Source organism: Hyperolius riggenbachi, chromosome 1 (genome assembly GCF_040937935.1).
Source record: "Hyperolius riggenbachi isolate aHypRig1 chromosome 1, aHypRig1.pri, whole genome shotgun sequence".
NCBI classification, from domain to species: Eukaryota; Metazoa; Chordata; class Amphibia; order Anura; family Hyperoliidae; genus Hyperolius; species Hyperolius riggenbachi.
In genome coordinates this window covers 451,759,886-451,786,179 of record NC_090646.1, presented here as the reverse complement: position 1 = coordinate 451,786,179, position 26,294 = coordinate 451,759,886, and the positions used below count along the sequence as shown (strand labels likewise).

General features: G+C 43.3%; 1 protein-coding gene across 1 annotated transcript in view; it reads right to left on the bottom strand.

The window, feature by feature from the left end:
- TTC28 (tetratricopeptide repeat domain 28) overlaps window positions 1-26,294 on the bottom strand; it is a 954,491-nt gene that overhangs the window by 224,755 nt on the left and 703,442 nt on the right. Inside the window, exon 13 of the mRNA XM_068238742.1 lies at window positions 23,057-23,197. Within this exon, the coding sequence (XP_068094843.1) occupies window positions 23,057-23,197 (141 nt within the window). The remainder of the gene's footprint in view (window positions 1-23,056; window positions 23,198-26,294) is intronic.

Genomic DNA, 26,294 nt, shown 5'->3' with positions numbered 1-26,294 from the left:
CAGCAGGGGATCTTAAAGACCCCTGTGGTGCAGCAGTTTGGATGGGCACTGTACTATACATCTATAAGGAACCAGTCAGATCGCTCTATAGTGACACATAATTCACTCATCAAGAAAACCCTTGAAAGTACACAAGTTGCCAGAATTAAAGTAGTAACCACTTTTTACTAAAACAATGACATGTAAAAGAAACGTACTCATTCTTAAAACCCATTTAAACAGTGAACTTTACTGTTTGCCCTTTTAGTTCCAAACATCAATTATAGCTATTATATGGGAAGAAGGGCTCATTTCTGTATTGATCTAGTTATGCATTTAGTAACAAAGGCTTAGGATCAGTGAATATTTAAAAAATGTCTGATAGAATAACATTTAGGCCCCTTTTACATGTACTGTGTTGGGATGCGCTATGTCGCCTCCACATAACACAACCCAATAGGACATTACACATTTCCTGTGATGTTACAGAAGCACATCAGAAGTGCTCTAGCTGATACAAAAGTGTGGTGTGCATGTGCAGATGCAGATTTTCAGATGATGTGCTTCCTATCTAGCAGTATAAACATGACTAAAGGGTGCAACTTTTTGAATGCTGGTTGCCGCCAATTTTCTAGTCAATGCAGTGTGTCGCATAAGTTCAAGTGTCTGCAATGGTGCAGCGCAATGCAGTTGCCGTTTTACCGTGCATAGATCGCATTGTACCAAGCGTAAAAGCACCTTAATGGACCGCAATAGATATCATTTATAAGGTATGTCAACTAAAATAATTGTTTACTCTTTCATTTTGCATCTCTCTCCTCTCCTCTCCTCGCCTACTCCTCTCTCTCCGTCTAGCAAAGCAAAGTTCCCTCTCTCTCCGCTCTCTCCTCTCGTATTACAAAAAAACCTGTAAAGTATAAAATACATGTGTACACACGCATGTAAGAGGTCAACTTTGGATGGGGCCCCTCTCCTCCCCCACCTCGCTTTCTGCACAGGTAGACTGAAAACCAATGTTATTCAGTTGGCTAGCGCACACTTTAATGTGTTTTCCCCATGCAGATAAAAACTGACAGCAGTGAAGCACTGCAGGCATTTTCTCCACCAAGTACATTAGCTTCTGTGATAAAACATGCATCTTTACACATACAGACGCACCTGGTGTACAGAAAACCGACAGACGAGTGTGCTCCCAGCCTCAGCTTATTACACTCACTCTGTCCATCTCTGATGGAGCAGAACTGGCTCTGCAGATTCATCCAGCATCACTATAGTACACAGCATTTGGGAAGGGGGTGGGGAGGCTGGGGGCAGGGCACTGTGCACAAGAGCCTGCTGCACACTGAATATCAGTGGCTGAGCAGATGCAGTCATTAGAACAATTATGCAGAGAACAGAAGTTGTCAGTCTCTCAGGACAGGGACAAAAACTTCTCCCCCTATGGGGCTCCCTGCGGCTTCTGCCCCCCCGTGGCTGCATCCCTTGCAGGGGCTATTGTTATGCCCCTGTAAGAGGTATGTTTGTCCAGAAATAAAATGTGCTGTAAACTACCTTTTTTTTTCCTGGATGGGGAAAATTGTTTCTCCTGCGGCTAGCATGGTTTATGAATCACTAACCAGGAGCAGGTAGATCTCATCATCTGACTTTCCTTTGGCTTTCCTAATCTGCATGCTTCCAGAGCATAGAATCCAGCGGGATTATGGTACCTGAAGAGCAGGGGCATAGCAATAGCCATAGCAGCTGCTATGGGGCCCTGGAGCATAGAGGTCCCAGAGGGTACCTAATGTATTCATTATTAACTTTGTTGTGTTTCTCCACCTTCTGACTTTGTCTCAGTGCCCATGAACTATGTGCAGTGTTGACTGCATGTGAATGCAAACTGCCCAATTAGCTCCTATCCATATTGTAGGGGCAGGTGGCCTTGCTTAAAAGTGCCTACATCTGAGGGCCCCATGAAAGTTTTGCTATGGGGCCCCGTGATCTCTAGCTACGACACTGCTGAAGAGGGTTAGTATTAAAGCTAGGAAGCAGGTATGTTGCTGAAGAAAGATGGCAGCTTCTAGAGCTACCGGTAACTAATGCAAGGAGTACTTTAACCACTTGCCGACCGCGCACTCATACCGCGCGTCGGCAAAGTGGCAGCTGCAGGACCTGCGTCGCCGGCTGCAGGCTAATTAATCAGGAAGCAGCCGCTCGCGCGAGCGGCTGCTTCCTGTCAATTCACGGCGGGGGGCTCCGTGAATAGCCTGCGGGACGCCGATCGCGGCTCGCAGGTTAAATGTACACACAAGCGGAAATAATCCGCTTTGTTTACATTGTACGGCGCTGCTGCGCAGCAGCACCGTAAGGCAGATCGGCGATCCCCGGCCAATCAGCGGCCAGGGATCGCCGCCATGTAACAGGGGACGTCCTGTCACAGGCTGCACAGGACGGATAGCGTCCTGTGCAGCCCCAATCACCAGGGGGCCAGGTAGGAGAGGGGGAAGCGGAATTTCGCCGCGGAGGGGGGCTTTGAGGTGCCCCCGCCAGCCACACGCAGGCAGGAGAGATCGGACCCCCCCCAGCACATCATCCCCCTAGTGGGGAAAAAAGGGGGGTGATCTGATCTCTCTGCCTGGTGTTTGATCTGTGCTGGGGGCTGTAGAGCCCACCCAGCACAGATCACAGAATTCAACGCTGGTCCTTAAGGGGGGGTAAAGGGTGGGTCCTCAAGTGGTTAATAAATAGGGAAAGCTGTCAGAATTCATTCAATGGCCAAACATCAGTTTCATTTTTTATATTATTTTTAAATAGCTACTACCTACAATCTGTGTCCAGGTGGCTAAGTAGATGGACATAATAACATGTAACAAAGGTCAGGAATAACCACTGCATTTAGGCTATAAAAGATCAGTGGTAGCCCTAGACTGTGCTATATAGCGATAAAAATGCTCCGTTTAAACTATCTGAAAAGTCATTTCAGAAAATCTCTATCTTATTTGGTCCTGATGATTCATGAAAATGTAAATGTTGTAAATGTTGCTGGCTCAGTAAAGCTATGGCACCAGCTAGCACTCCCTTCTTTCCAGAAATGTGGAATATGTACCAACAGCACAACAATTCATCAGATAATGCATAGCTAAGCTGCAGATAACGTTTTGTGCTTGCAAAGAAATTTCATGTCCTCAGACTTGGAGGACTGGTAATACAGAAGGCACAGGAACACAGATAGAGGCTTTATAAGCAGACTGCTTCTTCATATAAATCCAAGCTTCCTGTCAAAAAAGAAGAAATTTATGCTTTTGAAAACAGTGAGAAAGTAGAAATAAAGCCTGAGGTTGATATAAATCTTGCTTCTTTGGGAACAGCACCGCATCCAAAGCATTTAGGAAGCAATCCACTTAAAATACAGGTAACCAGGACAGGGAAATGGTAATGGGCAGAAGCTATGGAAGTACGGCAGTCTACAAATGCACTTTACTGATAAAAGGGCGTAAGCCTGAGCCCACTCAGAACAGGATTTTAAACAAATGAATGCATTCAATGGTGTACAATGCAGCTAGACATGTCTGGCATATATATTCTGCAGACACCATACAGTACATCAGGAAATCATCTTAGTTCAATAAAATGCATTTCATTCTGATATGTAGTTTTAGGATTGCTGATGAATAGCATCCATAGCCATACTTCTAGTTCTAGTGGGTAAACTAAGGGGGTCAGCTGACAGTGACCATGCATGGCTTAGTAGTAGCACAAAGTTATCTCTAGGGCTTAGCTCATGATTGTGATGAACTGTGGATGTTTTAGACTGTTAAGGCTCATACACACGGGGCACAATTGTCTGCTGTTGCCAGCAGACAAGAGACCAGGGAGCGACAGCTCCCTGGCGGCGACAGCTATCCACACGTCTCGCCAAAAAGCCAGAGACGCGGCGGAAGCTGTCTGTGAAGGGAGCATCCCCCAGCCAGATGCTCCATTTACTTCCCTTTGTCTCCTGTCGCTAGTCCGTATACACACACAGTATGCGTGGCGGACTAGCGATAGTTGCGGAGACAGAAGTTGGCGGCGATTGAACTTTTCAATCGCACGGCAACTTTACTATCCGCCGACAGTTCGTGGCACGCGCGTCATACACACGGGGCAACTGTTGCTCAGACATGATCGTGCGCCACGTGTTTGTGGCGACAGTTGTGCCCCGTGTGTATGAGCCTTTAAGGTGCATACACACGCACTTCAGAAGCCAACGACGGGTCCGTCAGACCCTCCTGCTGGGCGGACTTTCAGCAGAAAGTAGTGCGTGTGTACGCACTGTCGGCGGACTGATAAGGCTGTTCCTGAACGATTTTCTTCTTGGTTGTGATAGATAGGAAGCAAAGATTGTTCTTTCGATCAGAATTTCTGATCGCTCAAACGATTTTTCGCTACAAATTTGTTAGTGGCCACCTTAAGAATGGAATCAATTTAAATATGTTCCTTGAAAATTAATAACTGAAGTTTCGTTAGCTGTTTTAGGTTCCACCCTCATTCCAGAATATTAATCCCTGTCACCCAGTGACCAAATGTGCCATGCTTGAGAGCCCAGTGATTAACAGTCTTAGGCTCAACACACACCATACAATCTTGGTTGTTTAATCTTACCACTTTCATGTAGTATAAGAGCTTATCCAATCAATCATTCAAGGTATTTTCAATCTGTTGGCCCTTATACTACATAGAATTGGTAAATCTGTACAACCAAGATTGTATGGTGTGTGTTGAGCTTAAGACTGGCTGCAGTCTAGATTATCCCATTTAAAATGAATGGCTGAAATTTGTGCTCTGTCCACTTTCCCTTGATTTGTAAAAATCGGTTACCAAGAGACCAACTGTGCCAAGTTGGGAATTCTATTACTGTAAGAATGGCGGCCTTTTAAATTTTCCCATTGACGTAAATGGGTGAAAACTGATTGGCTGTTTGTGGTTCTGCTCAGGTGTGCAGAGGGGTTCTAAGACCCCCAAAACATATCGTCCCAGATAGTAAGCGATCTCTATACTAAGTGTTGTTTAAATTGGTCTAGGAGTTTTTAAATGATGGTGTCATATATGCACAGATCCGATTTTATATATAGATATAGAGTATATATATATTTTTTTTTAAAACATTTTAGACAATAACATTGTTAGTAAGTGTGTTCATAGATAAGGGCAGTTGGTGCTGTCTGTTTTTCTTTTTCTTGTCTGCCAGCAGTAGAAATGCTGACCTGCAGGCTCATGAAAGATCAAACAGTTTGAACAAATTACATGGTAAGTATCAATAATTTTGTGATCTATCTTCTATTTTTTCAATTCCCACTTTGCAATGTCTTGATTTTTTCCTCTTTTAGGGCTGGTTCAGACGGACGTTTGGAGGCGTCGCGTTCATTGGCGTCGCGGTGGCAATGCGTTCGGGCTTTCAGCAGCGTTCGCGTTGCGTTTGGATGCGGTCGCGTTTTTCTTTCCCTAGGAGGACATTACCCATCGCGGTTAACCGCCCCTGGAAGCAACATGTAGCTTCCAGGGGCTCCTTGAACACCAATGAAAATCGGGACCCGAACGCCGCATTCGTGTAAACGCGTGTAAAAGCTTGGTACAAATGCTCCCATTCACTTGAATGGGAGCGTTTAACGCCAAGCCCTGAACGCTGGTGGTAAACGCTGCACAAGCGTCCGTCTGAACCAGCCCTAACACTGACTAGTTAATATAACTGATAGGTTAAGTTTAAATTCATTATCTGATACAGTACTTCAGTTATTTAGAACTATAACGCAAACACAGTGTCTGGATAACTAAAAATTTCATTTCAGCAAACACTCCCCAGCTTGGGAAAAAGAGTACAGCTACTGGCCAGATGAAACGATTTTGGACGACAGCCTACTGTTCCTCTGAGATGTGCCGAGGATGTTGCTATTCACATGAATGCACACTCTTCTACCACAGAAGCATCCACGTTCAAACAACTAAACAAATGACTATTTATCAGTGCATATACTACTGTCCAAAGGAAACAATCATGAAAAACCTGACAAGATGTCATATCATCTGTATTCACTAGTTCTGTCACCTTCTATCACTCCTGTATACTATTTTCTACTACTAGCACTTTGTTCTGTGCCAAAGAACAAAACAAAAAACAAAAAAAAAGAAATGATTTATAAGAATGATTTTTTCTTCCTTTAAATTCTGCCGTCTTTACATAGCTACGTGGCTTTGTGCGGTCTGTGGCCACTTTATGATAAATTTGACTTTTCAAATCAGCAGCAAGCAGGATATTAGATGGTAATTGCACAGTGCGTGCTAAGTGAAGGTTTTCATAAGGAAACCAGTGATAATGGTACTTTTCCCTTTTCTACAAATTAAGTGATTAAATAATTATGTGTGAAATATCTTCATGAAGATGTTCACATAATGATGAAACTGCTGGAGATAGGAGCATCCCGCGACACCTGGCACTCCTCCAGCTAATTTAGTTGTTAGATTCATCAGGAAAATCTGGTCTGTGCGGACATAAACAGCAGATGTTTGCCAGATGACGTCCAGATACTGTAATTGAATAAACATGGAACACTGATTTATCCCAAGAATTGGAAGCTAAATGTTTGTTCCCTCATCCACCTGGCGATGGAAAAGCACTGAAACAATGATCTGCTGGGACTACTTTCAGCCTTCAGTGCACTGCTATTGCAGCTATGTTATAGCAGAGATTCCTATATATATGCATAGAGAGAGAGAGCACAGAATGTACTCTAATCATTCTACCCAAATCTGGACAATGTAGTCAAACAAGTGAACAAAAAAAGTCTGACATGATCAGGCAAAACATTGTTATGTTCTGGATAGTTGAGAGAAGGGTTAAACACCCTCAGCGGGTTTTAACTGTTGCCTGTGTCCTCATATGGTAGAATTTGTCTCATCAATCAGGTAATCAATAAGATTGCAACTGATATCTAAGCCACATTGAACACTCAATCTCAATAGGTTACAACCTCCTCACTACCTGCCCTGGTCTGTTACCTAGCTGGTCTCCTCACTACCTGCCCCAATTACAGGGTTTCCTCACTACCTGCCCCAGTTAGGGCCTGAGCACACTAACGCAGTTGTGCACAGTTGTACGCAGTTGTGTCTGCTTTTCAGTATGTGTAACATTTATGTGTTGCTGAAAAGCAGACACAACTGCACACAACTGCATTAGTGGGCTCAGACCCTAACAGGGTGTCCTCACTAACTGCCCCAGTTACAGGGTCTCCCCACTACCTGCCCCAGTTACAGGGTCTCCCCAATACCTGCCCCAGTTACGGGATCTCCCCACTAGCTGCCCCAGTTACGGGGGCTCCCCACTACCTGCCCCAGTTACAGGGTCTCCTCACTACCTGCCCCAGTTACAAGGTCTCCTCACTACCTTCCCCAGTTTTAGGGTGTCTTCACTAACTGCCCCAGTTACAGGGTCTCCTCACTACCTGCCCCAGTTACAGGGTCTCCTCACTAACTGCCCCAGTTACAAGGTCTCCTCACTACCTGCCCCAGTTACAGGGTCTCCTCACTACCTGCCCCAGTCACAGGGTCTCCTCACTAACTGCCCCAGTTACAAGGTTTCCTCACTACCTGCCCCAGTTACGGGGTCTCCCCACTACCTGCCCCAATTACAGGGTCTCCTCACTAAATGCCCCAGTTACAGGGTCTCCTCATTAACTGCCCCAGTTACAAGGTCTCCTCACTACCTGCCCCAGTTACAGGGTCTCCCCACTACCTGCCCCAGTTACAGGGCCTCCTCACTACCTGTCCCAGTTACAGGGTGTCCTCACTACCTGCCCTAGTTACAGGGTCTCCTCTCTACCTGCCCCAGTCACAAGGTCTCCCCACTACCTGCCCCAGTTACAGGGTCTCCCCACTACCTGCCCCATTTACAAGGTCTCCTCACTACCTGCCCCAGTTACAGGGTCTCCTCACTACCTGCCCCAGTCACAGGGCCTCCTCACTAACTGCCCCAGTTACAAGGTCTCCTCACTACCTGCCCCAGTTACGGGGTCTTCCCACTACCTGCCCCAATTACAGGGTCTCCTCACTAAATGCCCCAGTTACAGGGTCTCCTCTTCATTAACTGCCCCAGTTACAAGGTCTCCTCACTACCTGCCCCAGTTACAGGGTCTCCCCACTACCTGCCCCAGTTACAGGGCCTCCTCACTACCTGTCCCAGTTACAGGGTGTCCTCACTACCTGCCCCAGTTACAGGGTCTCCTCTCTACCTGCCCCAGTCACAAGGTCTCCCCACTACCTGCCCCAGTTACAGGGTCTCCCCACTACCTGCCCCATTTACAGGGTCTCCACACTACCTGCCCCATTTACAGGGTATCCCCACTACCTGCTCTATTTACAGGGTCTCCCCACTACCTGCCCCATTTACAGGGTCTCTTCACTAAATGCCCCAGTTACAGGGTCTCCTCACTAACTGCCCCAGTTACAAGGTCTCCTCACTACCTGCCCCATTTACAGGGTCTCTCCACTACCTGCCCCAGTCACCGGGTCTTCCCACTACCTGCCCCAATTACAGGGTCTCCTCACTACCTGCCCCAATTACAGGGTCTCCTCACTACCTGCCCCAGTAATAGGGTCTCCTCACTAACTGCCCCAGTTACAGGGTCTAGTCACTAACTGCCCCAGTTACTGGGTGTCCTTACTACCTGCCCCTCTATCAGGGCCTTCTAAGACAGAAAGTGATAGACGACCTCCCTAAACAAACAGCAATAAATCCTGACATATGTTCTAAGCCTTTCTTAAGCTAAAATGTTTTGCCAGAAGTTACATACGTGCCCATTTCATTTACTGCAAAAAAAAAAAAAAAAAAAAAAAACAGATTCTTCTATTGTGGACCTATATAAAAACTGAGGCTGAGTAAAAGCTGAGTAACAAATAGGGCAGCTCCCTGCTAAGGATATTTGTCAAGTTATACTTCTGGGTATAGATCCAACTTTCCTTAGGCTAGGCGTACTGTATACTATGCCTGACAATGGACCATTTCCACAAAGGGACATGTTGATGGATCCTATGTTAACTATAGGATCTGTTCACACATGTCCTTTGTGAATGTATCTGTTGTGTCTGTTGAGGTAGCAGTCCAATGTTACATGAACATCTGCAGACCAAACCCAGCTTAACAGACTTCTGTAGGAAACCCCTTGTCAGATCGGGAACCCCTGAGAATCCAGTCTTCAGCAAAACAATCGACCGAGGCTCAGTCTTATGGGAGTAACTGCTTCTATTTGCTCATAGCAGAATACATGGGAAAACAGGTATAATGGTGGCCATACATGGTACCATTTTTTTATACAATTTTACCATTTCTATGTAGTACAAGAGTAAATTAAGTGAATATACTGAATGGATAATTTAGGCAGTTCCCTTACATTACATAGAAATGGTAAGATTGTATGAAAAAAATTGTACCATGTATGGCCACCAAAAGATCTCAGATTCTCTGCCCTTCATCAGATGCTTCAGTCAACTGTTTTGCTGTTGTAATAGAATAATGCACAGTCATGATGCTGCATGACATTTCTGGACACTGCATGGAACACAAATTAAAAACAATGGTGCACAAGCCAGCCTGGGGCCCCAGGAACTCTCACTGCCCGGGGCCCCAGAACCAGCATGCAACACCATATGTGAGCGCAGCCAAGCCCTGGATCTGCCACACCCAGGAGCTTGTCCCCAACTGCTCTAAGACTTACCAAACACACAGGAGATACTCACTTCCCAAACAGTTCTCTGCTGCTTATATAAAGCCTGCAGGCTGCTTGTAAGCCAATCAAGAAGTGCACATACACATGACACCTAGTCTGCAGTGATTAATTCAAACAGAAGCTGAGCTACTCAGCTAGTAATTGGAGAGGGTTTCAGTTGCATATAGACAATGGCTATATGGCCAGCAGGGGGCACCAGCGTGCAGGATATACCCTCTCATCTGCCCCCCTCCTAACTAAACTGCATGGGAATCTACAATAAAATTAAAAACAATAATTCCCATGCAGTTTAGTTAGGAGGGGGGCAGATGAGAGGGTATATCCTGCACGCTGGTGCCCCCTGCTGGCCATATAGCCATTGTCTATATGCAACTGAAACCCTCTCCAATTACTAGCTGAGTAGCTCAGCTTCTGTTTGAATTAATCACTGCAGACTAGGTGTCATGTGTATGTGCACTTCTTGATTGGCTTACAAGCAGCCTGCAGGCTTTATATAAGCAGCAGAGAACTGTTTGGGAAGTGAGTATCTCCTGTGTGTTTGATAAGTCGTACTGCATGGAACACACACATGCCATAGATAGCATAACATCTACAACATGTTCGCTACAAGGATTAAATGGATAGAAACGGCTGATCGTTCATCAGATCCTTGGTGACTGTCCATGCCCAAGTTACAAGGTCTCCTCACTACATGTAACCAGCATAATGTGAACCTAGTATTACATCTCACCTTTTTGGATGGCTAAATCTCATTGCAGGAACTGCGATTCTGAGATATTTGTTGTAGTAAGCGTAACTTAACCCTAGCAGTATTGTTGCGGTACAAGGTCCTGGGTAATACACCAGTCCACAGCCATTAATCAAGGAATGTGTTTGATGTGAATACCTTGTAAATATTCTATGCAATCTACTCATAATAATGTTATCTGCACAGTATATGGAGTATTACTACCACAGTATAATTCATATTCTTGTGATTTTGTTATGTTACATGACGTATACTTCTGGTGGGGGAATTATTTTTTCTGATATGCACCATTGTATGGATCTATTCAGTTCATGCTTCCAGACACAACCAAGGCTCCTATAAAACCAGAGCTTCTACTGCTTCAACCTAGACATGCTTTCAAACTTGTAGGTCAGACAAATTAAATTTCTCTAGCAGATTGATATTTTTTTCAGCCCTGTGAAAACTGGATTCAATAAAAGGTTATCACCCAGCCATGAAAGTTAATAGACTAATGTTCTCCCACATAGGACACTGGAATGGCTAAACTCCAACTAAAAGCTGAACTAACATGCTTTCCAAATTCTACCCAGTAAAAATGATGCCAGTGAAAACACAGCTATTTCCACCACATTACAACAATTAATGTATAAATTAATGAGCCTCATATAGCAGCAGAAGAATAGCTAAAGAGCTGTTTGGTTACCATGACAATATTAAGTCAAGCAACATTATGGTACCCTTTGGAATTAGGTCTAGTAAATCTTTAGATGATAACGTAACACTTGGTCGGTCTGAAGGTGAAGACAGTGTGGCCCTACTTTTCAGCTACTGGACACTGATAATTGCTTCTCATTAAGGTTGGGAGAAAAGGAGAAAATGAAATTACATTTCTTCTGGAGCAATGTTAGCGGAAAAATGAATTTCACTTTGTAGTTATTCATGGTGGAACAAAAGTCATTGTCATTAGCAAATTAATTTCAACTAGTAACAGATAATGGATATTTGAATTGTTGGTATTCAGTGCATTTACAAAATATAACAACCTTTTTTTTTTAAGTAAACAGTACATAAAGGACCCGTGCATAAGCTGATTTCAGCAGGACTAATCTACAAAGGATATCACAAAGGTGGAATATTTATCCTGAAATATGGCAACAGGTCATCATGACCAAGGATACAGGTTACTGACCAAGGATACTGCAGAGTTATCTAGCCACATAATCATGGGAAAAATAACTACCAGCCATACGTGATATTTTTCCTTCCTATGGGATTAGACAGATTTTATAGGCTTTTGCTCCTCCTCCAGACACATACATGATTGGGTGATGAATGTATGCATGTTAATGGCAAATTAATCTGAGCCCATCACTTACAATGTCCATTAAACAACCAAATAATCTCTCTTACTATTAAAGCAAACCTGAGATATTCTTGACACACAGGCCCTATTCAACTCATTTTTCTCCTAAATGTTCTATGTTGTAATTTCACACCTTGTCAATAGAATGACTTTTAAGACACCAGCTAGCAATCAAAAATACTAATCATTTTGACAGTACTTTTCTCCCTAGTTTTTGGTACTTCTTCATTTGCAGAGTACTGAAAAGTAATTTTAAACAGCAGATGAAAAATTATCTCATAAGAGAAATCTTAGGAGAAAAAGCATACTGAATAAGCACCACAGTCCTATATTCAATAAAAGTTTCTACTGAGTTTTCTCTCAGAAGATTTTTTCTTACTGTATCTAAAAAATACAATTTAATATATAGACAATAAAAAAGTACTAAAGAGTATGAAAAGTAACTTCAAACCCAAATTAATCTGGGCTAGTGTATTTTAAGTTACCGTTTGCTTCCTACAGACTGAAAGGGTATGTTGTTGATAAGGTATAAAAACATTTCCGATGAGAAATCTCAGGAGAAAAATAAAAATTGGATCAGAGCCAGTGGAAGGCATTTAAAGTGGACCTAAATTAAAAATACAAGATTTCAGAAATAAAATCTATTTTCTAAATTATAATAATAAATAGCAGCCTTTTTTCAGCTGCATGATGAGAAATATCAAATATTTTACATTTATTGGAGGAACCCCTCCCTTCCTTTCAAATTGCCGGCATTTTCCCGGCAAACTGGTGGAGTAGATGGTATCCGGCAATGGAGGAATTGCTAATGGCTGCCCCCAGTATAACCATAGCTATGGAAAGAGAAGGGTGAATAGCATGCACTGAAATGCTCATAGGCTTGAAGGAGTGTTTATTTATCTTTGTATGTGTCAGAGTGGTGCAACTAAATATTTTTTATTAAAAAAATGTTTGGTTTGGGTCCACTTTAAGCACCCTAACAGTAAAATATATAAAACAAACTTCTCTCTCAGAGACGTTTGGAAATGTTGTGGGCTGCTGGGGGGCAAGCGTTTAATTACTAATGGGACGGGGACGGGGGTGCTATATAGCCCCCCCCCCCCCCCCCTTATATGCAGCCTCCAACATTACTGTCCCTGCTTCAGCTATCCCAGATCATCATCCAAAATAGCTACTAGATGTTACATTTCTGGGTCCCCTGGAACTTCCTGCAGGCAATCATAACAATGTGGTCTTTTATCTTGCAAGCAAACACTGTAAGAAAGGAACTGCCCCAACACCCCCCCCCCCCTTCTCAATCCAAAGGAGGCTGTTATTACAAATGTAGGTATTTATAATAAATATAAAAATATATATAACGTTTGTATAGAGACTATTAAAAATTGTAGTTTAATGTCCTTTTAGCAGTGTAGATAAATGTCACAATAAAGTATTTGACATGTACAGTCACCTGACTCCACATGATGCTCTATATGGATATTCCCTCCACCTCACCATCAGCAACTCCCTCTTCTCTGGACTAACGTTACATAGGCCAATTTAGCACCTTGTCATACCGGCTCAAAGGATTATAAACTCTAATAACTGGGATCTCAATCCCCAAGCTAGCCCCTAGCTCAGTGACCATGCTGTCTCTCTGGAAGATTGACTGACCACACTTTACAAAAGGTGAAGAGCTTGGGTTCCAGGTAGGGGAGCTTACAATCCTTTGAGCCTGTTTGATAACATGTGGTATTGACCTATATAATGTGAGCTGTTGTCTGTGAGATGGAGGGGATTCCCTAATGTAACATTGTGTGCTCACAGAGGTGACTGAACAAGGTGAAAGGACTTTGTTTTGGGATAGTATATGGTACATGGAGTAAATGCCATGATTTAATGTTTGTTTATAGTTCAGCTTTAACATATTAAAAAGTGTCCAATCTTTCATCCATTGTGTGTTTACTTCCAACACTTCAAATAATGTTCTACAAGCTCAGAATGTGTATAGAAAGTTTATGTATGAATAGAACAAAAGGGGTTTAACTAAATAAACAAAACTATCCATAATTAACATAAATAATGCATATATTAAATAGGAGAACAAAGCCATTGCTTAATCTGCTGAAGAAAGATGTTTTAAAAGGCAAACTAAGTATGTCCAAGCTAATGCCTTCACAACTGCCTCTAACAATACCACAGCTTAGCAGGAATTTGATGTACACATAAGTATTGTGCTTACAGGTCTTGGGTCCAAATACACTGTTTAATAAGTGAAGGCAGAGCATAAGATTTGCATTAATTGGGAGTGGGTCATAAGCAGTGGTAGATCGATGGGCCATAGCTGCAGTTCAACTGATTTTCAGTAGATTTCCTGCTGAAATTTATTGAATATAAATTTGCTTTGTGTGGTAGGAATCAATTATTCTCTGATCATTTTATGAGGAAATTATTGTTTTGCTACATCAGGTGGAAAATCTATTAGTGTATGGCTACATTTTGAATCTTCTGCACAAAGCATTTGCTAGGTGTTAAGAATACGGAAGCATGCTACCTAGACCAGGTGATGAGATAAAAGTGTCACTGCCCTAGTCTTCCTCCTATTACACAGTTACCTCCAACTTGTTATCTTTCTATGGCACGTTCTACTAAATATGACCAAATTTCGCAGTTTTTTTTCCTGAATTTATTTATGATTTGCAGAGATTTTCCACATGCAAAACCAGACAACAGACATAATTAATACCCACAAAAGAGCAATATATCCTGTAAACAACAATGTGTATGATCTGTGCATTAGTGCCTGCCCTGCCTCTGCCTGACTGCACAGATACTATGCTCTGGAGCTGATATCAGTCAGTAGTCAGAACCTACAGAAGAAGAAGTGACATCACTGCCTTTGAGCCTGAACAGGGGCACACAGCACAGGAATGGTTCTTTCAATTTGATGTGGATAGCCTTTTCTGTAATTCTCGACAACCTATTTTCCACTCTGTCCAAAATGAACACTTTACCATCCTCAAATGAGTGTCCCTTTTTTTAACGGACACCTGCAGTGAGAGAAATATGGAGGTTTCCATATTTATTTCCTTCTAACTGGCTGGGGACCGCCAGTAGTTAAAACTACACCACACTTGTGGCTGCCTAAGTTTGATGTGGCGTCCGAGCACAGGATGCAATAGCACATCCCCGCCAGCACAGATTTCCGCTGTCTTAAGACAGTGGAGTTCTGTTCATCAGTCAGGAGCCATTTTCGTTGGCTCCTGACCACCTGATCACTATGAGCCAATCACAGTGATCAGGAAGTGAAAATAATAATTAAAAAAAAAGCTCTGGTCCTTAAAGGGATGTCTTTTGAAGTAATAAAAGAATAACATACCATTGGACCACTCCTCCTTTTTGTCTTGTTAAACAGCATCACTGGGATCATCCAGTAACTGGAGCAACACCATGGACTAAGCCAATCAAAGGGCCAGCAAAGCTTTTAAGAAGCGCAGGATTAACTTACTGTCATTGCTAAAGGCTCATACACACGTCCAACTTAATGCACAACCAACCGTATAACATGAACAACAGTTCTTTACTTGACAAGTACGTACACAAACGCCAACCAACTCACTTAAATACTATACGTGCAAGCTAAATTAACCAGTTCACCCCCAAGGGTTTTTATCCTAACGGACCAGATCAGTTTTCAGTTGTCAGTGCTCCTCCCTTTTATTCCCTAATAACTTTATTACTACTTAACACAAGAAAATGATCTATACCTCGTTTTTTTTGCCACCAATTAGGCTTTCTGTGAATAGTACATTTTGCTAAGAATTTTTTTTATTCTAAACGCGTTTTAATGCGAAAAACAGAAAAAAAAATCATTATTTCTCAGTTTTCAACCATTATAGTTTTAAAATTAAACATTCTCCTGTGGATAAAACAAACACGTTTTATTTGCCCAGTTGTCCCGATTATTAAACCGTTTAAAATATGTCCCTATCACAATGTATGGCGACAGTATATTATTTTGAAATATAAGTGTTATTTTTCTGTTCTGTTTTTTTTTGTTCTGGCCATAATTACAAACCCCCATGTAATAAATTAAAATTAATTTTCCCCCATAAAGTATAGATTAAAAAAGCTGAGTCCCTAAGGCAACTATTTATTTATTTATTTTTAAGCAGATTTTTTTTACAAGTGTTTTTATGGGGGGGGGGGGGGGGGGGTCGGTTGGAAGTGTAATTTTATTAATGATGTGTATGTACTTTAAAATGTATGTATTTTGTAGGTGTAATATACTTTTTGGCCACAAGATGGCGATAGTGAACACTCGTTATAGGAAGTGTTCACTTTTTTTTTCACTTTATTTGATTGTTACATTTCCTGTTTTTGTGAATGGACGTAGCCGATGTTCGCGGTCACGTCCATTCACTCCAGGCACTGCAATTGGGTAGAGGACCGTTCGGTCTTCTTCCCCAATCACACAGCACGGGATCCCGACGGAAGTTCAAAAGACTTGTACATGCATTCCAACCTGCCTGATAGTTGGTCAGATTGATCCACCGGTTGGATCTAGTAAACAACCTGTTATCAGTTGGTCTTCTGGTTGTTTACCAGCCGTACACACGCCCAGCTTATCTTCTAACAGACAAGTACGGAAGACAATTCGACAGATTGTTGGTAGGTGTGTTTAAGCCTTAACCACTTGCCGACCGCACGCTTATACCATGCGTCGGCAAAGTGGCAGCTGCAGGACCAGCGACGCAGTATTGCGTCGCCAGCTGCAGGCTGATTAATCAGGAAGCAGCCGCTCGTGCGAGCGGCTGCTTCCTGTCAATTCACGGCGGGGGGCTCCGTGAATAGCCTGCGGGCCGCCGATGGCGGCTCGCAGGCTAAATGTAAACACAAGCGGAAATAATCCGCTTTGTTTACATTTGTACGGCGCAGCGCCGTAAGGCAGATCGGCGATCCCCGGCCAATCAGAGGCCGGGGATCGCCGCCATGTGACAGGAGACAGCCTGTCACTGGCTGCACAGGACGGATAGCGTCCTGTGCAGCCCGGCTTACCAGGGGGGGCCAGGTAGGAGAGGGAGGGGGAGGATTTCACCGCGGAGGGGGGCTTTGAGGTGCCCCCCCCCGCAACACCCGGCAGGCAGGAGCGATCAGACCCCCCCAGCACATCATCCCCCTAGTGGGGAAAAAAGGGGGGCGATCTGGTCGCTCTGCCTGCACGCTGATCTGTGCTGGGGGCTGCAGAGCCCACCCAGCACAGATCAGCTACAACAGCGCTGGTCCTTAAGGGGGGGGGGGGGGTAAAGGGTGGGTCCTCAAGTGGTTAAAGAGAAACTCCAACCTAGAATTGAACTTTATCCCAATCAGTAGCTGATACCCCCTTTTACATGAGAAATATAATGCTTTTCACAAACAGACAATCAGGGGGCGCTGTATGACTGATTTTGTGCTGAAACCCCTCCCACAAGAAGTTCTGAGTACCGCGGTACTCTGGGCAAACTGCCACAATGTAACAATGTTCACAGACAGGAATTAGCTGTTTACAGCTGTCTCTAACAGCGAAAACAGCTAGGAGCAGCTACATAACCTGCCCACAGTAAAAATGTCACCATGTAATAAATGTCAGAATGTAAAATCGGGGAGAGGAAAGATTTTACAATGAGCAAACATTGACTTAATCATTTATACATAATTATGGTAAAAAATAAAGCACTTTTTTTTACTACATTATTTTCACTGGAATTCCTCTTTAAGTGAGGCTTGTGTCATTTGTGAATACAGGAAGAAAAGCTTGTGTTGCTTGATGGAAGAAGGCATTTATTGTTTTCCCTGATGTACCTGCTCAGCTGTGAGATGCTAACTTGGAGGAACTGCTTCTCAGTTTTTTATTTCCTCTATTTTTGAATGACTTATAAAAAGCATGATCAACGCTGCAGTCATTTTTTGTTGTCCATGCACAGAGGCCTCTTGATTCTGTAAAAAATGCCATGGAGTTGTAGCAGAGGACAATAGCAATGTTACCCACACAAACAGCAGTTCCCTAGGACATTTCATTCATTCTAAAGGGGCCTATACACCTAATGATTTCCCCGCCGAAATACGGACGTTTCGATCACAGTGATCGAAGCGGCCGTGAAATCGCCGCGCCGCACACCGCTGACAGAACGATGGATTTCCGTCCGAAATCCATCGTTCCCGTCCACTCCCGTCGATCCATCCGTGTGGAAGATTTTTCTCGATCACCGGCGGGTCGGGAGTGTGTCGATAGCGGCGTTCGAATGCCCGACGACCGACAATACAGCGGAGATACATTACCTGCTCCGCTGGCGTGAGTCCCCGCTGTCACCTCCCAGCTGGCATCTTTTCCGCATCACGGCATCCGGCATAACTTCCTGTGTCACTGCAGTGACAGCGGAAGTACAAATAGAGGGCACTCTATTTGAACTTCCGCTGTCACTGGAGTGACAAAAAGTTATATGCGGATGCCGGATGTGTGATGCGGAAGGTGATGGGAGAAGATGCCAGCCGGGAGCCGATGCGGAGAAGATGCCGGGACCAGGCGGAGAAGGTCCAGGGGACTCGCGCCGGCCGGAAAAGGTAATGTATGCGGGGGGGGGGGGGGGGGGGGGGGGGTCGGCAGCGGTTTCAGGCTGAAATCGATTCACAATCTGAGGCGGCCATACGATCCCTCTCTGATCAGATTCGATCAGAGAAGGATCTATCTTTTGGTCAAATCTGATGGCAAATCGACCAGTGTATGGCCACCTTAAGTTGTAAATGGCAAACAATGACATTGCCATTAAACAGAACTGACAATGTGGCAATTCAATTTCAAGCTATTTTTCTATCTGCCGTGATGCTCTCTTTTCAAAAATTAAAATGTACAATATTTAACTACTTCAGGACCACAGGCTTTACCCCCCCCCCCCCCCCCCCCCCTAAAGACCAGGCCGTTTTTCACAAAAATTGCCACTGCAACTTCAAGGGCTTGCTGCAGGGCCGTACAACTCAGCACACAAGTGCCCCCCCCCCCCCTTTTCTCCCCACCAACAGACCTCTCTGTTGGTGGGGTCTTATCGTCCCCCAGATGTTTGTTTATTTTTTTATAAATATTTTTATTATTTATTTTTAAATAAGTTCTTGTATTTTTTTCCCTCCCTCCCCCTGCCAGCCTATCAGCGGGATTGGCTGTGATAGGCTTCAGCCTATCACAGTGGATCACTTCCCTGCCTATAGGGACAGCCATGTCATACGGCTGTCCCCAGTACAGCGCTGCCTTAGATCGCAGAGCTGTACAGGGTAATTAGACCAGGGGCGTATCTGGGTAATATAGAACCTATGGCAAACACTGAAATTGCGCCCCCACCCCTGGTCGGAGCCCCTTTTCCCTGTAAAAACTGCATCCTCTCTCGTGTCCATGTGTTATGGTTGCCTGTTTTTTGGCTCTGGATATTGCTGAAGTTACTTTATATAGAAATCTCCTATTTCCTCTCTGTCCTCTTTACACTAAGCCAAGTGAGCCCTACATACATAAATGAAGTAGCCATGTTCTCCAGATAACAGAATTGATGTGAGTTCTGAGTGACAGGAAGGAATGGGGCAGATATGGCGCCCATGGTGCTGTGGCGCCCATGGCAGGAGCCATGCCTGAACCCCTGTAGATACGCTTCTGCATTAGACAGTGGTTTTGCTGTCTAACAGTCTCCCAGCGGCGATCAGCGTAGATGCACGCGTAGCGGCACTCGATCTCCTGCAAAAGCCAGCCCCAGGTCTTTTACACCGATGGGCGTTAGGCGGTCCTGGGGCTGCCGCCACAGTGACGCGGTCCTGAACAAGTTAAAAAGAATTATAATTAACCAGTCCAATTTTCAATCAATTTTGATCTAATCATTGATTCAGCAAGAAAATGAAATGGATAGACTATGCCATGACCCAGACAGCCTATGCTTGTGAGTCATTTTTGCTGTATATGTCAATATTATTAGCGCAAATAAAGCCAGTGACTGAACACCCTGCAAAAATAGCTGTATATACGCATTTTTTTTAAATAATACAAAATTTACAAAACTGCTGACTCCTTAGCTATGCCACTGTATGGGTGCACAGATGCTTATTAATCTACCATGTTAAAGATGAAGCAAGAAGGTGAAGCTGAGCAAGATGAGATGGAGTCCCCTGACTGGACTGGACTGGAGTATTGAAAAAGTTTTCACTATCAGGCCTCTTTCAGACAGACAGCTGAACTGTCTGCTTGTTGAGCTGATGAGCACCATTCACATGCAATTTAAATGCAGCCAAATGGCAGAGGTTGTAACGCCACGCGTGTCAGTGCTTAACACACAGTGGTGTTGCTCTGTGATAGAGCATGGCTGCACAGTTGTGACTCTATGTCAACTGCCATTACCAATCACTAGCAAGTGCCCAGACAGTGCACAAGAGCAGCTAACAAGCCTTCAGCTGCCCATCTGAAAGATGCTTTAGGTGGTGAAAGTTTATACATGGTGCCTGGGCTGTGACTGTTTATAATACTCCAGTAATATGCGCACACCCCATATCATTAATACATGAAGAACAGCCTACATGCATGCACAGAACAGTCCATTTACCTGTAGTTTCTACTGTTAGGATCTAGCTGAAGATTACAAACTTTTGCCACCTAAAAGTAGACAATATTTTAAAAATTTTGCTTGATCACTTAAGTTTTTGTGTTCCCAGACTTTTGTAAATGAACCTCCTTTAGTCATGTTCCTGGTGAGAGAGGGGCTCAGGCAAAGAGAGAACAACGTTAGACATTTTGCATCTAGGAAACCATTAGGAATCAACAGATGAAGTTTTGCCAGTATCTACTTGGAAGAAGCAATAAACATCACAGGCAACGACTGCTGTAGCCCAAGGCCCCTACATAGGAGCTTCTGACAGGCAAGGAGTGGGAACCATTCAAAAGGCAAAAACTCCCATTATAAAAATAATATCTTACACATATAGAAGAAATGATTACTACTTTACTGTTCATAAAATATGTGCATACCGTAATTACTTATCCATTTGCGTAAAACCTGCAATTACAAAATTCTTACTAAATAACTGAAATGCACTCAAATGATACCCGGAACACTCAGCACAGTCTGATTTCAGTGTCCATTTAATAACAGCCTATTTTTTTTTATTCCTGAAATAGTTAACCTTTTCATCCTTCATTTGTACAGGGCATGAATAGGAGCAAGTGCTGTCAATGTACTTATTTCAAGTGTCAACAGCTGTACGTGTTTTAAATTCAGCTACCTCTTTATTAAAGCTGAAGATTTGCAACACACAGAAAATTACATTGAAGCAAGAAGTAAATCGCAGATGCAACATGAATCAAACATTAACCAAAACATATGCTCAATAGAAATGGGTAAGTGAACATTGTCCAAAGGCTCCGAGATATACCATTTTATATCAATGTAGTAGTGATTAGGTACAGAATTAAACCTAAAACTAGGGCAGTGTTTCTCAAACCTGTCCTCGTGATCCCCAACAGTGCATGTTTTGCAGGGAACCTTACCTATGCAAAGGTGGGATAATTAGTGTCTCAGCTACATGGAATCCAACTAGCTGAGACACTAATTACCTCACCTGTGCATAGGTGAGGTTTCCTCCAAAACAGGAGGAGTCATGAGGACAGGTTTGAGAAACACTGTACTAAAGGCTAAATAGCATCCAGATGAGAGCTCATGTAAGGTTCTGTAGTTAGAATGAAAACACAGACATCAGAGTAAAACCGATCTATGAGGTATTTCTATCCAACCAAGATCTCCAAACGTTTTGTAAATGGTGTGTTGTCTCATATACATGCATTAATATTCTTGTAAGTCATTGTGACATCTTTGGTGGAAATAATTTGTGAATAGTACAGGACATCTGTTCCACATTTAGTGGCGATATGAATTTTCACTGCGTTGACAATATGCTGTAAAAGTTAATGCTGATCATATTTGGTACCAGGTGGTTTGTAACTCCTAACAGAAAAGTTTGGGGTCCTTCAACTGGGTCCTCTGAAATACTGAGGATAACTGGTGAGTAACCTTGTTTTGTATATAGGAGAACTTAGGACAGGTCCACCACATGTGTAGTATAAAAAAGTAGATCCTTACCAACTGGAAAATTGATTTATTTGTTGTCAGCTAATCAAGATTATATACAGAAAAAAACAAGCTCTGCAAGTGAATACCTTCCCAGGCCTAGAAAAACAAATGTGCCTGTGATGGGACTTTAACCTCTTCCGGATGCAGTCTGTTGAAATCTATGTCCGATTTACAGTCTCCCAGGATGTAGACAGCTGGCTTGCTGCATTCCCGAGAAATTCAGTTAAGCTCCATGAACCGGTCAGGAGCCAATTTGATTGGCTCCTGACCTTGTGATCACTGTGAGCCAATTAAAATAGAAAAAAAAGGTATTAGTCCTTAAAGGGCTAAAATCTGTGGATTTACAATAGGTTAAAGTGTGACTGGGTGCATTTGGGCTCCCTGCTAGAGGCGCCATTGCCCGATCAACTTCGGGGTGGCGTCAGGCTATGTAGAGCAAAGTTTTGGACTTTGATCCTCTTCAGCACCATTCTGGGCCATATAATATTGTTATGATGGGGCGGAGCTACAGCTCTGAGCTGGTGCCAGCCCCGCCCCATGGCCAAAACCGGGCCACCTCCTCGCTCTAGTGCGAGAAGATAGCAGCACTCCCTATATCATCACTGTCCACCCCACACACCGGGAAAAAAAAAAAAAACAAGTGCTAGGTGGGACATGGGTGATTGCATGGAATAAAAAGGGTTTAACATAATACTGGTTTGATTACTAACCATAGCAATATTATCAAACTAGTTTCAACCTTATTGACTTTCACCTTGTTTTTCAAATTAGTAAGAGCCATGGAGAGACCTGGCAGATTCACCGTAACCAGGAAGGGATAGTCACTACCCGTGGTAATGTAAAATATGACAGAGGAGAACAGATTGCTACTCTATGGATAATTAGATCTGCTCAAGGAAGCCAATTATGTTCCACAATGAGTTATGTAGGACTCTCATAATAGTTGAGATAAAGAACAATTTCATAATAATAACATTTGCATTTTATGGAGTGTCGTTCCTCTGCAGCTGCAGAAATGTCTACACTAATTGACTTGCTTTAAAGCTGGTATCACAGGGACTGAATGGCCAAGGCTGACAGAAGCCAGACACTGCAGCAGCACAAAGCACAACATGTATAATACAATGCACAAAACTCCTACCTGTTGAAAGTGTTGTTTCTGCTGACCATCCTCAGGAATCCCGTTGGGTCTGACACCAAATTCATCTTATTGCTGAGGTCATCATATTGTTGGTCCATGTAATCTCCAGCTTCACTCTCGGTTTCGCTGCTTGCACAAGTCCTGGAGATAAAAAACAGGCAACACTACATCTTAAAATGCTTGATAGAATTTAATTTGCTTTCCTTTAAAGACATGCTTATAGGAAATTATATCACTCCAAGCAATAAAGTCAGGAGGATGTTAAAAAGTGATTGAGTATCCAATAAACAGGATACATCTGAGTAAGCAACGTCTTTGTATGCTGCAAAACCATAAAATATGGTTTTACTGAAGATCACTGCTCTTTGCAAAAGAAAAAAAAATCTGAAAATTAAATGAAATAAAAGTGCATTGGGAACTTGTTATGAAACAGCATATACTAGCCAGTAATAGAGTGCAGACATTACCCATTCAAAATGCAGGACTTGATTCCTGTACCTGCTATAGCACCTGTTGGCTTCTGAATTTGCCCGCTATTTTATGGGGCACTCAAATTACTGCTAATAGCCACTAACTGTGACAATAAACATTGTATATTGTTGGCTAGGGTTAAAAGGGGGGGGGGGGGGGTGTTATGGTGTCTTTAGGGTCAGGCGCTTTTGCTGGTCTTTAGTGTTAGGCATCTGCGTGGGGTATTTAAGGTTAGGTATCGCCAGTGGGTTTAAGGGCTTGTTCACACTACAAGAGCTTTTTAAGTGCTAGTGATTTGAAATGTTCGTGCTAATGCAATGCTATGGGGGATTCTTACAAAATCACATTGCTCCAGTGAGAACATTCACATTGAATAACATTAGCAAGAGCTTTTAAAATCGCAAAGCGCTTAGAAAAGCTCTTGGAGTGTGAATAAGCCCTTAGAGTTAAGCATTGCCAAGGGTGTCTTAAGGTTAGGCATTGCCAGGGGGAGCCATTAAGGCTCATACACACATCAGATCATAGTCTTTGGAAAATGAAAGATCACAGACCAATTTTACCCCCTTCCTTGTAGTATGAGAGCCATACCTACACGGTCTTTTCTATGGAGCTGAACTCCCCTTCAAACAGAAATCTTTGCAAGATGCTGCACACAAAGATGCTGTAGACATTCAAAAGATCAGTATCTGCAAAAGATCTGTTCCTGCAAAAGATCAGTTCCTGCAAAATGAATGCATAGTCTATGATATCTGCAGATCATCATACACACCTTGTTTAACAGACATTCATCTGCAGATCAGATCCACCAGGATGGATTTTTAGATCTGCAGATGATTGTCTGATCTGCAGATGAATGTCAATTAAACAAGGTGTGTATGATGATCTGCAGATCTCATAGACTGTGAATGCAATTTGCAGGAACAGATCTTTTGCAGATACTGATCTTTTGTGTCTGTACACCATCTTTGTGTGCAGCATCTTGCAAAGATTTCTGTCTGATGGGGATCTCAGCTCAATAGAAAAGACTGTGTAGGTATGGCTCTTATACTACATGGAAGGGGGTAAAATTGGTCTATGATCTTTCATTTTCAAAAGACTATGGTCTGATGTGTGTGTGTGGCCTTAGGGTTAGGGGGGATTGGGTAGTGTTAGGCATCGACAGGGAAGGCTAATTTTACCAATATTCTACTAGTTCCTTTCTCCTGCACCTTTTTAATTGTGGCGCCCTTTTTATCTGTATGCACTTAAAGTTCACCTGATCTCTGGATGTGCAGGCATTTGTATATACTCATCTGCAGCATTATTAGGTACACTTATTTACTGTATCTCTATGAAGCCACCTTCTGTCCACTTTCTGTCTGTAGACTTGCAGTAAGTTTTTTAATGCTTGAGGGCTCGTTTCCACTGTAGCGGTGCGGAATCGCCTGGATTCCACCGCTGAAGAAATCGCATGCGGCTGCGTTTACCCATGCGGATTTACCAGCGATTTCGCATGCGATTTCGCATGGCAAGGAGCCAGGCGAATTTAACCATGTCACTGCCTGTGTAAAGTTCCATTGCCTTTCATGCGAAATCGCCTGCGAAATCGCGGGGAAATCCGCATGACAAAGCCGCATGCGATTTCCCTATTGAATGCATTAGCGGCGATTCGCCCGCATACCTGCCGCACGCGAAATCTGACGACCGTGTCGTGCAGATTTTTCCCGCACCGAAAAACGCCGCCGCCGCCGCACACGTGGAAACAGCCCCATCCACTAACATTGAGTATGCGAATCCGCATGCAGTGCCCGCATGCGGATATGCTATAGTGGAAACGAGCCCTAAAGTACTGTGTCATTAGTATTATCTGCTATTGGTAGCATATACAGGATCTTCTCAAAAAATTAGCATACTGTGATAAAGTTCATTATTTTCTGTAATGTACTGATAAACGTTAGACTTTCATATATTTTAGATTCATTACACACAACTGAAGTAGTTCAAGCCTTTTATTGTTTTTCTTATTGATGATTTTGGCATACAGCTCATGAAAACCCAAATTTCCTATCTCAAAAAAATTAGCATATTTCATCCGACCAATAAAAGAAAAGTGTTTTTAAAACAAAAAAAGTCAACCTTCAAATAATTATGTTCAGTTGTGCACTCAATACTTGGTTGGGAATCCTTTTGCAGAAATGACTGCTTCAATGTGGCGTGGCATGGAGGCAATCAGCCTGTGGCACTGCTCAGGTGTTATGGAGGCCCAGGATGCTTCGATAGCGGCCTTAAGCTCATCCAGAGTGTTGGGTCTTGCGTCTCTCAACTTTCTCTTCACAATATCCCACAGATTCTCTATGGGGTTCAGGTCAGGAGAGTTGGCAGTCCATTTGAGCACAGTAATACCATGGGCAGTAAACCATTTAACAGTGGTTTTGGCACTGTGAGCAGGTGCCAGGTCGTGCTGAAAAATGAAATCTTCATCTCCATAAAGCTTTTCAACAGATGGAAGCGTGAAGTGCTCCAAAATCTTCTGATAGCTAGCTGCATTGATAAAACACAGTGGACCAACACCAGCAGCTGACATGGCACCCCAGACCATCACTGACTGTGGGTACTTGACACTGGACTTCAGGCATTTTGGCATTTCCCTCTCCCCAGTCTTCCTCCAGACTCTGGCACCTTGATTTCTGAATGACATGTAAAAGTTGCTTTCATCCGAAAAAAGTACTTTGGCCCACTGAGCAACAGTCCAGTGCTGCTTCTCTGTAGCCCAGGTCAGGCGCTTCTG